Source organism: Hippocampus guttulatus, chromosome 6, assembly GCF_054856545.1.
Source record: "Hippocampus guttulatus isolate MCC_2025c chromosome 6, RoL_Hgut_1.0, whole genome shotgun sequence".
NCBI lineage: Eukaryota > Metazoa > Chordata > Actinopteri > Syngnathiformes > Syngnathidae > Hippocampus > Hippocampus guttulatus.
The window spans coordinates 10,770,377-10,783,603 of record NC_141266.1 but is presented as its reverse complement, the minus strand read 5'-3'; the positions used below and the strand labels follow the sequence as shown (position 1 = coordinate 10,783,603).

The 13,227-nt window shown below is 39.8% G+C and overlaps 1 protein-coding gene across 7 annotated transcripts in view; it reads left to right on the top strand.

The window, feature by feature from the left end:
* adgrb1a (adhesion G protein-coupled receptor B1a) overlaps window positions 1-13,227 on the top strand; it is a 116,303-nt gene that overhangs the window by 65,044 nt on the left and 38,032 nt on the right. For all 7 annotated transcript variants that reach the window (XM_086113114.1, XM_086113115.1, XM_086113116.1 and 4 more), the window contains exons 16-17: window positions 71-114; window positions 2,903-3,029. In XM_086113114.1, coding sequence (XP_085969240.1) covers window positions 71-114; window positions 2,903-3,029 — 171 coding nt within the window. The remainder of the gene's footprint in view (window positions 1-70; window positions 115-2,902; window positions 3,030-13,227) is intronic.

Below are 13,227 nucleotides of genomic sequence, written 5' to 3'. Positions count from 1 at the left end.
TTCAGAAGAGCAAGCAAATAGAGCAGCCAGTGCCTTTTTATATTAATTTTACAATTGTTTCCTCCAATAGGGCACCACGAACCAGACATGTATATCCTGGGATGAAAATGAAAGGTAAGATACGTTTTAATACTTATTTGCTAACTTGCTTTCAGGCCAAACTATCCAGTGCATTAAAAAGATTCCAACTTGAGCTGTACTTACGGTTTCTATGTTCAGACTCTCCTCATATTAAAAAATCAAAAAGTTTACTTGGCACATGTGGTTGGCAGACTGGGAAAGGAAAATGCTACCCCCCCCCCCCCCCAAAAAAGAAGTTTTCTGAAATATATAGCGATGTAAGTCTTTTTTTACGCTTTTGTTGAGTTTCAAACTGCTCCTCCAAGCGCCAGTTTTCCACAGTGTCCCCGGCTCTTGTTATTTCCAAATACGTGCATATTTTACAGACATAACTGACCACATAGGGCGACCCGATGGTCGAGTGGTTAGCGCGTCGACCTCACAGTGCAGAGGTATTGGGTTCAATTCCAACTCCGGTCTTCCTGTGTGGATTTTGAATGTTCTCCCCGTGCCTGCGTGGGTTTTCTCCGGGTACTCCGGTTTCCTCCCACATTCCAAAAACATGCATGACAGGCTGATTGAACACTCTAAATTGTCCCGAGGTGCGAGTGCGAGCACGGATGGTTGTTCGTCTTTGTATGCCTTGCGATTGGATGGCAACCGGTTCAGAGTGTCCCCCGCCTAGTGCCCGAAGACGGCTGGGATAGGCTCCAGCACACCCCGTGACACATGCGAGGATAAGCGGATCAGAAAACGGATGGATGGATTTATATCCTGTAGCAAACATAATATACCACACATGAAAAACAAACAATGTCAACAATAGTTTTATATAGACAATGTTAGGTTATATTGTACGGTCAATGTTTTTATGTCACTCTGCGCTATACTGTATATCACTTCTGTCATCCAGCTCTGCATATTGGAAGGATTCCACTCCTTTGATGAAATTAAAGCTTTACAAGTGCTACAATTATCCCTGGTATCGACTTTATACTCGTCCAGAATCAACAAACACTTCTTCTGTGTTATATCATCACTCATTTAAGAAGAATGGATAAGCGGAATTGTCCTGCAAGCAACAAAGTGCTTGCTCAGAATCAAATCACACAGTAGCCAATGACGTTGGTCGTTCTTGTTTTGGAGTGACATTTGGTTGGCAAATCAGCTCATTTGTGTATTAACCCCAACAACTGGGGTGAAGTGTGGAGCAGTTTCTCAGAAAAAAAAAAGTTAAAAGTTAAGAATAATGTATTTATTTATTTATTTTGAACAGCAAATTCACTGGTCGAGTCGATGAAAAATGTACCTACACTGTCTTGAAATTTAGGGGCAAAATGCTTCCACTTAAGGGTATTGATGCACGGTCTCAGCTCTATTTGGATGGTTGTTAAATGTACACACTCAACTGGTTGCCAGGCAATCACGGTGTTTTGTCTCGTTTTGTAATCTTGACTGGATAAATACTCCTGCATGTTTATCTGAAATATGAACAATTTGTCCATCTGGATAACAAACAAAGTTGGAAACTATTAGCCGCCTATATTATCCCAGCCAAATATAACCTCATTTGATGAGATTTTGCAGAGACAAGCACATACCTGTCAACCTCGACTAATACCTGCCCTTATAAATGATTACGATTCCCCTTACAAAGCAACAAAAACCCGTACAACGGCTTACCACCCATGCGCACAGCATGCTTTATCAATCCGACCGTACGCAGGGATGAAAAAAAATATACGATTGAGGATTACTTTTGCTGGTTTGCCGTGACAATAGTAGCGATCGACGACGGCATTGTCGTTGGTTACAAGCAGGTGAGACGATCTGGATTTAAGCCAAAATGGTCTTTGTGAGATCGGTTCACAATTGTTTTTTTTTTTCCGTATAAAAGTTGTAATATGCCGTACATGATTTGAAATGAAAAAAAAAACGTATAAAATACGGGGAAAACGTACAATTGACAGGTATGCAAGTATCTGGCTTACTGTATTTCCCTTCTTAACTTAGATTTTCTGGAAGATGTGCAAGACGTGTGAAACGAAGATGAAAATGAAATTCAGTGTGATTTTGCAGCTTCTGATCCTGCATAGCAAAGCAAACTGATTTCAAGTCAAAATTACTTTAAAGTTTTTTTGTTTTTTTTGCCCAATTACAATATTTGGAATACATGAAATATGTCATAATCATTTAGCATCTCGCCAAAATGTTATTGGAAGATCTTTACAGACCAATCACAAACAATCTTGGGTTGATATGGAAAAATATTAAACTGAATATATTATGGTGTACTGAAATATACAGTGTGTGCAAATGTCATGTCCTTGGCAAGGGTAAATAGAAATCGATTTAAGCTACTTGAAGTGAAGATGCTGACATGAAAATATAACCCTTGACTTCAAACAAAAAACAAAGACTATTGTTTAAATACTGCAAAAGGGCAGTTACTGTACGGCCTATATTTAACGATGCAGTGTTTTATGTTTGGATTTGGATCATGCCGTTGTAGTTATTTGTATTAATGTTTTTTTTTCTTTTTTTTGTGACAAAAACCATTATGTTTTGACCCCCCCCTCCACACACTGCAACTGTTGTTTTGTTTTTGTTTTGGGGTATTTCTTTGCAAATAAATGTGTCCACGCAGAAACCTGCAGCGCGCCGCCCCAGAGCCTCCTCATCATCGCATTCGCGTCTCTTGCTGCGCCTTAGATTGCAAATAACGAAGATAAAGTGGATTAAGTAGCGGGTCTATCGCTGTGGGGTTCTCACTGCATTCTTTGCCTTTTGCCATCGCTATTTTGACCGCATCGCTTCCTTTTGTGTGTGCGTGTCGATGTAGCTCCTCTCTGCTGGGATCCTGGTCTGCTAGGGGCTGCAAAACCGTACTCGTCGATGCACTCAGAACCAAATGCCTGTGTGACAGACTGTCCACCTTCGCCATTTTAGCACGACTTCATCCCGAAATGGTAAGTGTCACCTTCGCTCGATATCGTCAAAAGAACGCGTAGCGGACTCTGTGTCTTTTAGTGTGGTGTAATGTCCACGCACCAGCCCCCCCTTTTTTTCAACCCAGGGCGTCATTGTCATTACATTATCAACAGATCCTCCCCCTCTCCTCATCTTTGTTACTATCTCTCTTGCCTCGCCAGGCCAAAGCAATGCTGCAAAAAAAGACATAATTACCAAGCTTGCTGACCACAAGTAGCTACCAATTTAAGGATTTCGTTGCGTTTGGGCAATTGGGGCGGGGGGGGGGGGGCAGCGTGATGGGAGATTTGCAGTATTAGATGTTCACCGCCGGTTATATTGTGCAAAATTTGAATCTCATTCGTCATTGTTGTTTATGTCCACATGATCCCATGTTCATGTGAGGCTATAATGTTTTGAGCTACAGCATGCCACAACACAATTCCTTCACAATGTGGCTGCAGCTGAGCACAGCGAAGCAGAAATGTGTCATGATGGGGAAACAGTGTCTGAGGAATCAGAATCTGACTCAAACGTACCACCATTCTCATCGGGGAAAATATACACTTTCTCATTGGAGAGTGTTCATTTCTTGCTATTAGTTATTATTAGTTGTAAATTGCTTGAAAAGTATGTTTTTCTCTCTCGCTGGTTACCCTGGTAACAGCATTTTTCCCCCATAAAGAATTACATTGAAGGTACAGTATGGTGCTGTTTTGACCTCCACCTGTACAACTCGAACGGAAGGCTTTGTTAGGCCAAATGAACAGAGAGCAGGAAAACTAGGACTGGGAGATATAACTGAAAAGTATATCACAATATAAATATTTCAGATTGGTCAATATTAATCATTATTATTTTTTATTATTTATTACTTTTGAAAATAAGGACGCACAGAAAAAAAGGCTGAATTCAGGTAATTTTGTTTTAACACATAACATTGAACAAATCAAATAAACTGGTCAACATAAAGGTGAAATAAATGCCTTTTTGAACTTTATGTGCTTCGTAGGGCTGGGCGATAATGGTGGAAAATATTTCACAATAAAAGGATTTCATATCAATCAATATGGCTAATTATTCACTTTAAAAATCCATTTAAACTACCATAAGAAAAACAGTGAACTGTTTTGTGCACACTGTAATGTAGTTTCATGTGCAAAGTTGGTCCTCCAGCAGTACATTGTAAATGCTTGTTTGTAGAAGACGCTGCCCCAAAGCAGTATCTAGCTTTTGTTAATAGTTACATTAACCTTATTTAATGTTCATACTATGTCAGTGTAGTGACCTAATACTCTCTTGTGCATGTACAGTGCCTTGAAAAATGATTTGCCCCCTTCCTGATTTCTATGTTCTTTGCATATTTATCACACACAAAGATTTCAGTTCAATAGACCCGTTTTAACATCACAGAGAGAAAACCCAAGGAAAACCAAAATGCAGTTTCTAAATGCCAATTTATTTCGACACACACACACAATAGAAATCAAACTTTTATGCCACCTTTCCTTAACCTTGCACAGAAAAAAAAAGTTTTTAGAAAGCACATTGGTATTTTTCATTGGGTCTTTTTCCTTCCGCTTACTTGTTGACCCATCTGGTTGTTGTGTTGTGTAAAAAGAAAAAAAATCCTAATGTGCATTCAAAAAAGTTTCGTTTTTTCCTTGTTTTTCAAACATATTGAAGAATGACTTTGGCAATCATGCTAATGTGGCCAACGATATCCTAAACTTCTCACACCCAGTCACTCGTTTTGGCCACTTGCATATTTTATAAACTAAGACGTAACTAGGAAGACTTAGTGCACTTGTCCACAACTCCGGTGTTTTGGAGAAAGTGGGCGCGTGTTTCGTCTGCAGGGGCGGTGCGTGGGTATCTCCTCAAGTGACATCAAAAAGTGAGGACCCAGTTGTTTTCTTGGATCCTTGGATTGGATGGGGCTGGTGCTGAGATTGGCAGAATGAGCAGGAATGCTCTGAGGAAAACGCCATTTTGGGGTGGGGTTCGTGTGTGCGTGTGTGGGTGGGGGGGTGTTGAGGAATTAGCATTTTAATATGGTTAAAAGCTTAAAAGTTGATTTAGCATGATATGGCCCCCTAAATAATATTATGAGCACAACTTCTGCTCCTGTTTTTTTTTCTTTTTTTTTAAATGAACATTCGGCCCTATTGGTCGGGAGGGTGATACTTGGAGAGCTCGCTATTTTTTGGGGTGGTACCTGTGTGAAAGGTTTGGATTAAATTAGTGTACGATTTTATTTTTTCTTTGGCATTTTTGAATGCAGTCATTCCTTGACTGTTGACTGCCTCCAACATTGCAAACCAGCTGTTTGGTCAAGGATGATAGCAAGGCAAAGTCCCTTTATTCCTCTTGCTGTTGATGCCTCCTCTGCAATCTGTTTTTTTAGATATCCATGGGCCCCATGCCAATTATCTGCTGTGAATTTCTTAGTAGTTTCTAAATGGCCCAGCCAGTCTGTCTGTAACTAGCCTCCTACGGCCCCAGAATAATAAACACCTCGCTCCTTTTTTCACTTGTACTTTCGATCTTCGTTTGTACCCCTCAGTCATTTTTTTCTCTCTGATGCCGCATTACATTTCCACTTCCCATCTTTACAGCATACATAACCTATTACTCTCTTGCTGTTATTTCTCATGCTTATTTTGCTCAGCCCATATTTGCTGCGGGCATTTATATTTCCAAAAAAAAAAAAAGAAAAAGAAAAAAGAAAACATGCACTGCATTTTAAAGGCAGAGACTCAGAACCTTAGCTTATCCCATCAACAACTGTGTGTGTGTGTGAATGGATGATATATTGATTTCAATCATTTGCTGATTTGGAATAGGGCTCGGTGAATCTCGCTCAAAAGTTTTGTTTTGTTTTTTTATTTCTGATGTTTTAGAGCCCAATAGCAATAAGCATCATGTTTGATGAATGTTTTCAAAGTAGGAAAGTCAAACCAACATGTCAGTGAAAAGGTTTTCCCTCACTATTTCAAAAAAAAAATGCAGTTGTACATCAAAAGTAAAATAAAGGTGAATGAAATGAAAAATGTTTAGTTATTACAACAATAAGTGTGTTTGCCTCTACTTGTATGTAACACCACAGCAAGAGGAAAAAACTAAGATAACAGTCTCATGCTTTGATTTATGTGGTATAAGTTAATATCTTATTGGTAACGACTTGGGATTCGGACAACATAAAAATGCCAACTACTGTTGAATTCAATTCTTCTTATTGTTATTATTTGCAAAATCAAAGCTAAACAAAAATCCAAAATCAAGGGGGTTATTGTATATAGATTTAAGGAAAAAAAGAGTACAATGTTTAGACCTAGGAATTGTAACAAAAAAGTGTACTTTGAGTTCAATATGATGTTTAATCGCTAATGTTATCAGTTTATACTGTATATAATATTGTCCCGGTTTTGACATAATTCCCCTACAGAACTAAGACGGATTTGTATGTGCTCCTGAAGCGCTTTTGGTGTTCTGGTCTATCGCTTTACTAAATTATTTATCTCCTCAGGCTTGCGTAATTTTTAGAAGTATGTTCAGGAAAGTGTTCTGTGATATAACTCCTATCCTACTCCTTCTGTTTGTTGACTCCACAGCGACATACTTCTTACTGCTCACGAGGGTGGGGCAATTATTGAAAAAATAGTAATCATTTTTAGTTTGATTGAAATTAAAATTACGATTAATAAAATAATTATTCATTTCAGAATTTGGTATTTATTCAACTACTAAAACCCAAGTCAAAACTATCATCATAGCCTGATGCACATTCACCCCTGCACATCACACTTTATTCCCAAGCACTCTGTTCTTTTTGTCAAGTACAAAATGATCTTGTCAATATTTTAAATTCAAGCCTCTTGCATTTTTATTCTGCCACATCCACAACTTTGATGCCTTGCATCTTTACACACATTGAAGCTGTGAATAAGCATGACCCTGATCTATTTTGAGGAAAGGAACATTTCTTTTAATATACGTATCTTGAAACAACAAAAAGTAAATCAATTATTAAGAAAGCAAAATAAGAATATACTACAATAATAGCAATTAACAAAAAATAAATAAAAACGGATACCAACTTTTCCTGCACATGTTGGCCTCTTAGGCGCATGTGGTGCCATGGGTCGGTGGATTATACACTTACAATGAGATAAGAAGGAAGTTGCGATTGAGCTCTATTAATATAAATTGTTTTTCACAGATTAGGAAACGTGTGCCTTTGAGTATTATGTTACCTGTGTGTATGTTTCCACAGCGTTTCTCAGTAAAAAAAAAATCGTTATTTGAAGTCCTGCTAATTCATCTCTAGCATTTCAATGGGATATTACATTGACTTTAGCATTAGCACTCACAGTGTTTTAGAAAACAAAGCATGGTTTGTATTTAAATATACAATGTGTGTATTTTTTTTTTTTTGTGCGTTTGGTGTTACAGTAAACTCCAGCTTGGTGTCATTAAACATCTTAATTATGCTCAGGAACGGAATAATTACTTACACTACATGCTTGCTACACAAGCAACATGATGCATACTTTCACACCACACCGTTCTGCACAATAATAGCTTTTCATTGATTCAAATGTTTTAAAAATCGAGATAAACTATTACATTTCCATTAGTCGTCCATCCCTACTACTCACCAAGAATCATGACAAAGTTGCGAATGGATTTCTCACGAATGGTTCAGGGAGGCGAACAAGTAAAATGTTGTTCATAGAAACAAATATTTCTAACCAGATTTTTATGTTTTGTATAAAAATTGCTTCAAGGGAGCAGCAGCCCCAGTGGATCCCCCATAATCACTTTGGGAAGACAAGCTCCAAAGCTGGAGGAGCTGTGCTTAGCGGCGACATATATGTGAAGTCAATGTGATGGTCAATGTGTCATGCAAGTCACTGGTTCTCGTACATACAAGCTGCCGTCTTCATCAATGCACAAGCTATTAATCCCACTGGGTATGTCAGCCGATTTGCGATGTCATTGGCTCAGCCCAGGACCACAGCTAGTTAATTGCCGCCCAAGGCAAACACTTTCCAGGTTGTAATCTGCACAGTTATCTGTGAATCATTGCACATTTTCATTCATGAGACCTAAACGTTACTTTCCCGTCTCCAGTTCATATCCATATTTGTCATCTCTGACTTTGACATTCATGTCATCCAGAGGCAGGATGATGATGTCTTTATTTCATCATTGCTGTTGTAAGTGCATAGCACTGTATGATGTTGGTTCTTTTATGTGGGGTTTGGAATCTGGCATTGATTATCCTTGAAATGATCGGTTCCCAGTTGATGAGGGCTCACTGAGCTATTTTGAAGAGGATTAGTGGAACAACCTCTGTGTGTGGTCCTGGGTCGTTGAGATGGGTACTCTGAACAGCTATGGTGCATGGGTAACAAACTAGTCCCCCCATCTGAAGGGAGACAGAGTGTACCCTCTCATCCACCGCGGTGAACCCCAACGTACAGGCACCAAGCTGGAGGGCAATAATTATGCCCATACCTGCTCAGCGTCACCTTACCATGGGCATTTCCAGAGTGTAAGATTGTCCAACACCACTCAGGAGGACTGGTTCCTCAGCCCTTACCTGTGTGTAGAGGCAGGCACGATTATACCTAGTCGGAACTTCTCTGCCTCACACACCGATGTGGGCTCCTTCCCTGCCAGAGAGGTGACATTCCATGTCCCCAGAGCTAGTTTCTGGAGCCAGGGATCGGACCGCCAATGTCCCTGCATTATGCGACTACCGAGCTAACAGGGATCCCATCCGTTAAGTGAGTCTAGGCAAATACCCAACAACTTGCTCTTAATTGTGCATATCAATGACTGCAAATGGCTTTCGACCGGTGCAGGCAGGCTAATGCGGCGAACTGACAAGCAAACATCAGACTTCTATAACTGAAGGATACAAGCACAGAACATGAACTTACTCTTTGTCATGAACTCAGCGATGTCAAGAACATCAGGTATGGGTTCCATATGGCAACTTGGCTTTTATTTAGCTCCACTGCTGTATGATGTGACATGATACTGGAAAGGTCCATGCAACATGAGACAACTTCTTATCCATCCCTGATCTACCGCTTCTCCGGGTTGGGTTGCAGAGGTAGTAGCTTCAGCAGGGAAGACCAAAATTCCCTCTACCCAGCCACTTCATATAACGATTCCCGAGAGATCCTGATGTGTTCCAAGGCCATCGTTTAGCGTGTCCTCGGTTTGTCCCTGGGGCCTCCTGCCGATGGAACATGCCCGGAACATCTCACTTCTTATTATGTTATATCTCACAATACAATAAAATGCATCTTTATTTATGTAGCACTTTCACAACAGCTACAGCTGTAACAAAGCGCTTTATAGAACAGTTGACATAAAATAACAAAATATAACACAACACATAACATAAGACATGGACATTCATGTCATCGTAACCACTTTTCCTGCATACACAATGTTGTTTGAGGCAGTTATACATGAAAGAGGAGAGAATCAAAGTGTCCCCAGTGGATCAAGAGATGTCATGCTCAAAACGTGCATGACATTCCGCACGTCTTCTGCAAGCTAAGTTTGAAAGTAAACAAGAAGCTGTAGCTGAATGCGTAACATTAGACATTAAATATCATGTTGGAATGAAAGTGTGCCTTTTTCACAACGCCTACGTACTAGTAAACATGCACTCAACGGGAAAATGTTGAATTTTTTTCCTTATAACCCTGTATTAGACCGTCAACTTTGGATCTTTTTTATTGACAAAAAAAAAAAAGTGTGTGTTATTTTTGAGAAATCACAGCACTCCTGCCATAGCATGTAAAACGAATTGCACAGAAATCCCATGCGTGCCCGGTTAGTATATCACATGTTTTTGTGAACAATCAAGTTTGCATTTCATTTTTACACATGCAAACTTTTACGAAACCGGCCGGGCCTTTCTTTGTAGCTTTTTTGATGATCCTGCTGCATGGTAGGAATGCCATTGTTTCAAAATTTATTCTTTGGACAAATGATACGGCAGTCCGTGAAATCTCTCGGGCCTGATATGTGTATGTCAGTTAAAGTAAGTACTGGTTGGATAGTATATTGAGTGAATTGGTAAATTGTCACAATGACCATCAGCCCTTTATGTATTCCAAGTTAAGCATTTGACATACCAATTTATCATGCTTAGCATCAGATATGATTGAACAGCCAGAAATAAATACAACTAAGACTATTCTGATATTCTTATTCTTCGCAAAGAGGAAGGGCACTGTGGTAGAATGCACTTTTGTCCATTAAAAAAAGATGCTGCTCAGTCAGGGTTTTTGAAGCATCCTAATACCACAAACTTCTTCCAGTCAGAGCTCTTCCATATGGTACTGCACATAATACCGGCATGTTTTTTGACATGGTACGAAGATTCTCTCTCATCTTTTATCTTTTTACGTTTTGAGAATTTCTCCATTGTGAGACAAATAAAAGTTTTCTTATCTTATGGAATCATCATCTGTGGAAGGAGCTAAGACGCCTGTGTGCACTGGGAGTTTGGTAGTGGGCAAAGGCAGTGACCTTGGCAACCGATCCTTGGCTCCAGCGATTGGTTTTAGGAATGTGGCAAGTCACCTCTCTGGCAGGGATGAAGCCTAAGATGATGAGTGCGGTTGAGAATTTCCAACTTGATAAAACTGGCTCACCTCACCACACAACTTGTTCTTTACCAGTTCTCTTGAGAAGGGATGGACTCTCTTCCACTCTGGAGTTTCCCCCGGTGAGAGGTGACAAGCAGATGAACTTTAAGCACCCCAACTCGGCATCTCTACTTTGGGGTTAATAGACTTACGTCCTTGTCATGTATCATCAATAATGAACACACTGTTGAACTGTAAGGGTATCCTGATGTTGTACTTGGCACCAGGACAACCTTGGTCATTTTTTGATAATCGAATGGACGGATGGATGGACAGTACTAAATTGCTATGACAGTATTGCGATTTGGAGGAAAAAGTGACATGATACTTGTATGTGCATGTTTTCAGCCCAAACTTGAAAGACATAGGAAGCAAGAGCAGCATGTCTGTAAAAGGTACAAATACAAACCCCCTTTACTATAGAGTAAAAGTCTTGTGGCTTACAGAAAGGCAAAACGAGGCACGTCTCTGCTCATCAAACTTTGCTTCAGTGCTCCATATGAAGAAAAATAAATAACTAATGTAGGTAGTTATAGATTGCTGTAATTCTACAACAACGGGGGGAAAGCCATTGAGTGTAGATCGATATATATTTTTATTTAAACAGACGTGTGACTAACCACAGCTCCGACTGCCCTGCGGTAGAAGTCGACATTCATCCATACAAAGGGCACACCGCATTACAAGGCGCACAGTTGATTTTTGAGAAAAATGAAAGGATTTTTAAGTGCGCCTTTTGGTTCAAGAACCTTTGTTTGCTGTGGAATTTCTCACTAGCTTTGATGAGAAAAAAATGCTGTCTAATAAGGGAATATTTTAAGTTGGTAAATAATACTGAAATGCTATGTGCTTGTTCAGGAAAATCGAGATTCAGAATACGTTCAACCAATTGCTACTTTTGTAATTAATCTAACTTGGCTGTTTGGATTTCTAATGAGCCAATCAGGTTTAACTTTGCTTAATACTTCATCAGTAGTTGGATGATACTATCCATTGTTTCTCCTCCCATGTACATATTTCCATTTTCAATGTTGTTATTGGCGAGCAAGACCTATCTATTTAGCATACACTGAAACCTGGCATAGAAGTTCTTCACCATTTGATTATTTTTTTTCCTGTGGAAGTAGATTTAAAAACTGCTGAAAACCTCACCTATTCACACTGAGTTGCATATTTTCAATCTTGTTCTTATTTTTTCTTATCAGTGACATCACAAGTTGCCATCAAAATGCCCTGTTCCTCTCAGGTGCCACATTAGTGGAAGAATAGCAAACCTTGGCGAGCAGCTAGTTCGATTAGGTCTTTTATAATTAGATAGATGACTTGAGCTAGACCGTTGCATCGCTGTGACCTTTATCCTTGCTCCGCCTTCCTTATCTATGGCACTCTTGGCACACATACTAGTTGAATCCCATTAAGACCGTGTCACAATGGCAAGGCAAAGTTGGCAACTCAACTAGCTCACCAATCACATGAGCACCCAAGACAAATTAATAGTCGGAACTGTACAGATAAGACCTTCTTCCGCACCGGCTATACCAGGGGTGTGAAACTCATTTCACATTCTGAGCCGCATACGGCCTCGGTAGATGTCAAGTGGGCCGGACCATTAAAATGATAGCATACTATACTATAAATAACCAAAATATCATGTCTTTGTTTTCGTATACAGTAAATATTCCCATCCCCGGAATTCTATAGAAAGGAATATCCTTCACCCGGAATAAAAACCTATGCATTAACATTTTGACTACGATATTACGTGTTACCGGAAGTTGCGTAAGCGGAAATTCCACAACCCGTAACCCGGATGGAGTTGTAATGCCGCGGGAGTTTAAATACACACAACGCCCACCCGATGTGACGGAAAAGACTGACGCTGAAACAAGTTTTCACTTCGCGTTTTTCGATCATCAGATTCTAAATGACGACGTGTAAGTGAGTTTTTATTGCTGTGCGTTTTACTGTAATTGTGAATGACTAACTTTATTCACTTACGTCCTGGAGAACGCGGCACTATCTTAAAAGCAGCACCCACTCGACATGACCGAAGAAACGTGTTCGCTTTGCAGTTTTCATTCATCAGATTCGAAACGAAGACATGTAAGCGACTTTTTATTGGCGTGCGTTTTACTGTAATTGCGAAAGATTTTAACTTTATTCACTTACGTCGTGTAGATGATCGCATCGAAACGTAGAAGAACTGTAACGACTGGAGCGGAGCGAGTGAAATGCATCCGTTTGAGCAGGCTGGACACAAAGTTAAAAAGATCCAGCAGACACTTGGAGTCGGAAAGACGCAAATTTACGAAACTTTAAAAAACAAGGCATCGATTCAACTCCTGATGACAAGCCACCATCCAGCAAGGAAGCAATGCAAATGGCAACAAAAATCCTTCAGTATGCACAAGAATTACCAGACATCAGTGATCAACGGGACAGTTACTTGCAACTAGCAAGAAAACTGTATGACACGCAGGCAAACATTGTCATAAACCAAAGAATGCATCCAACA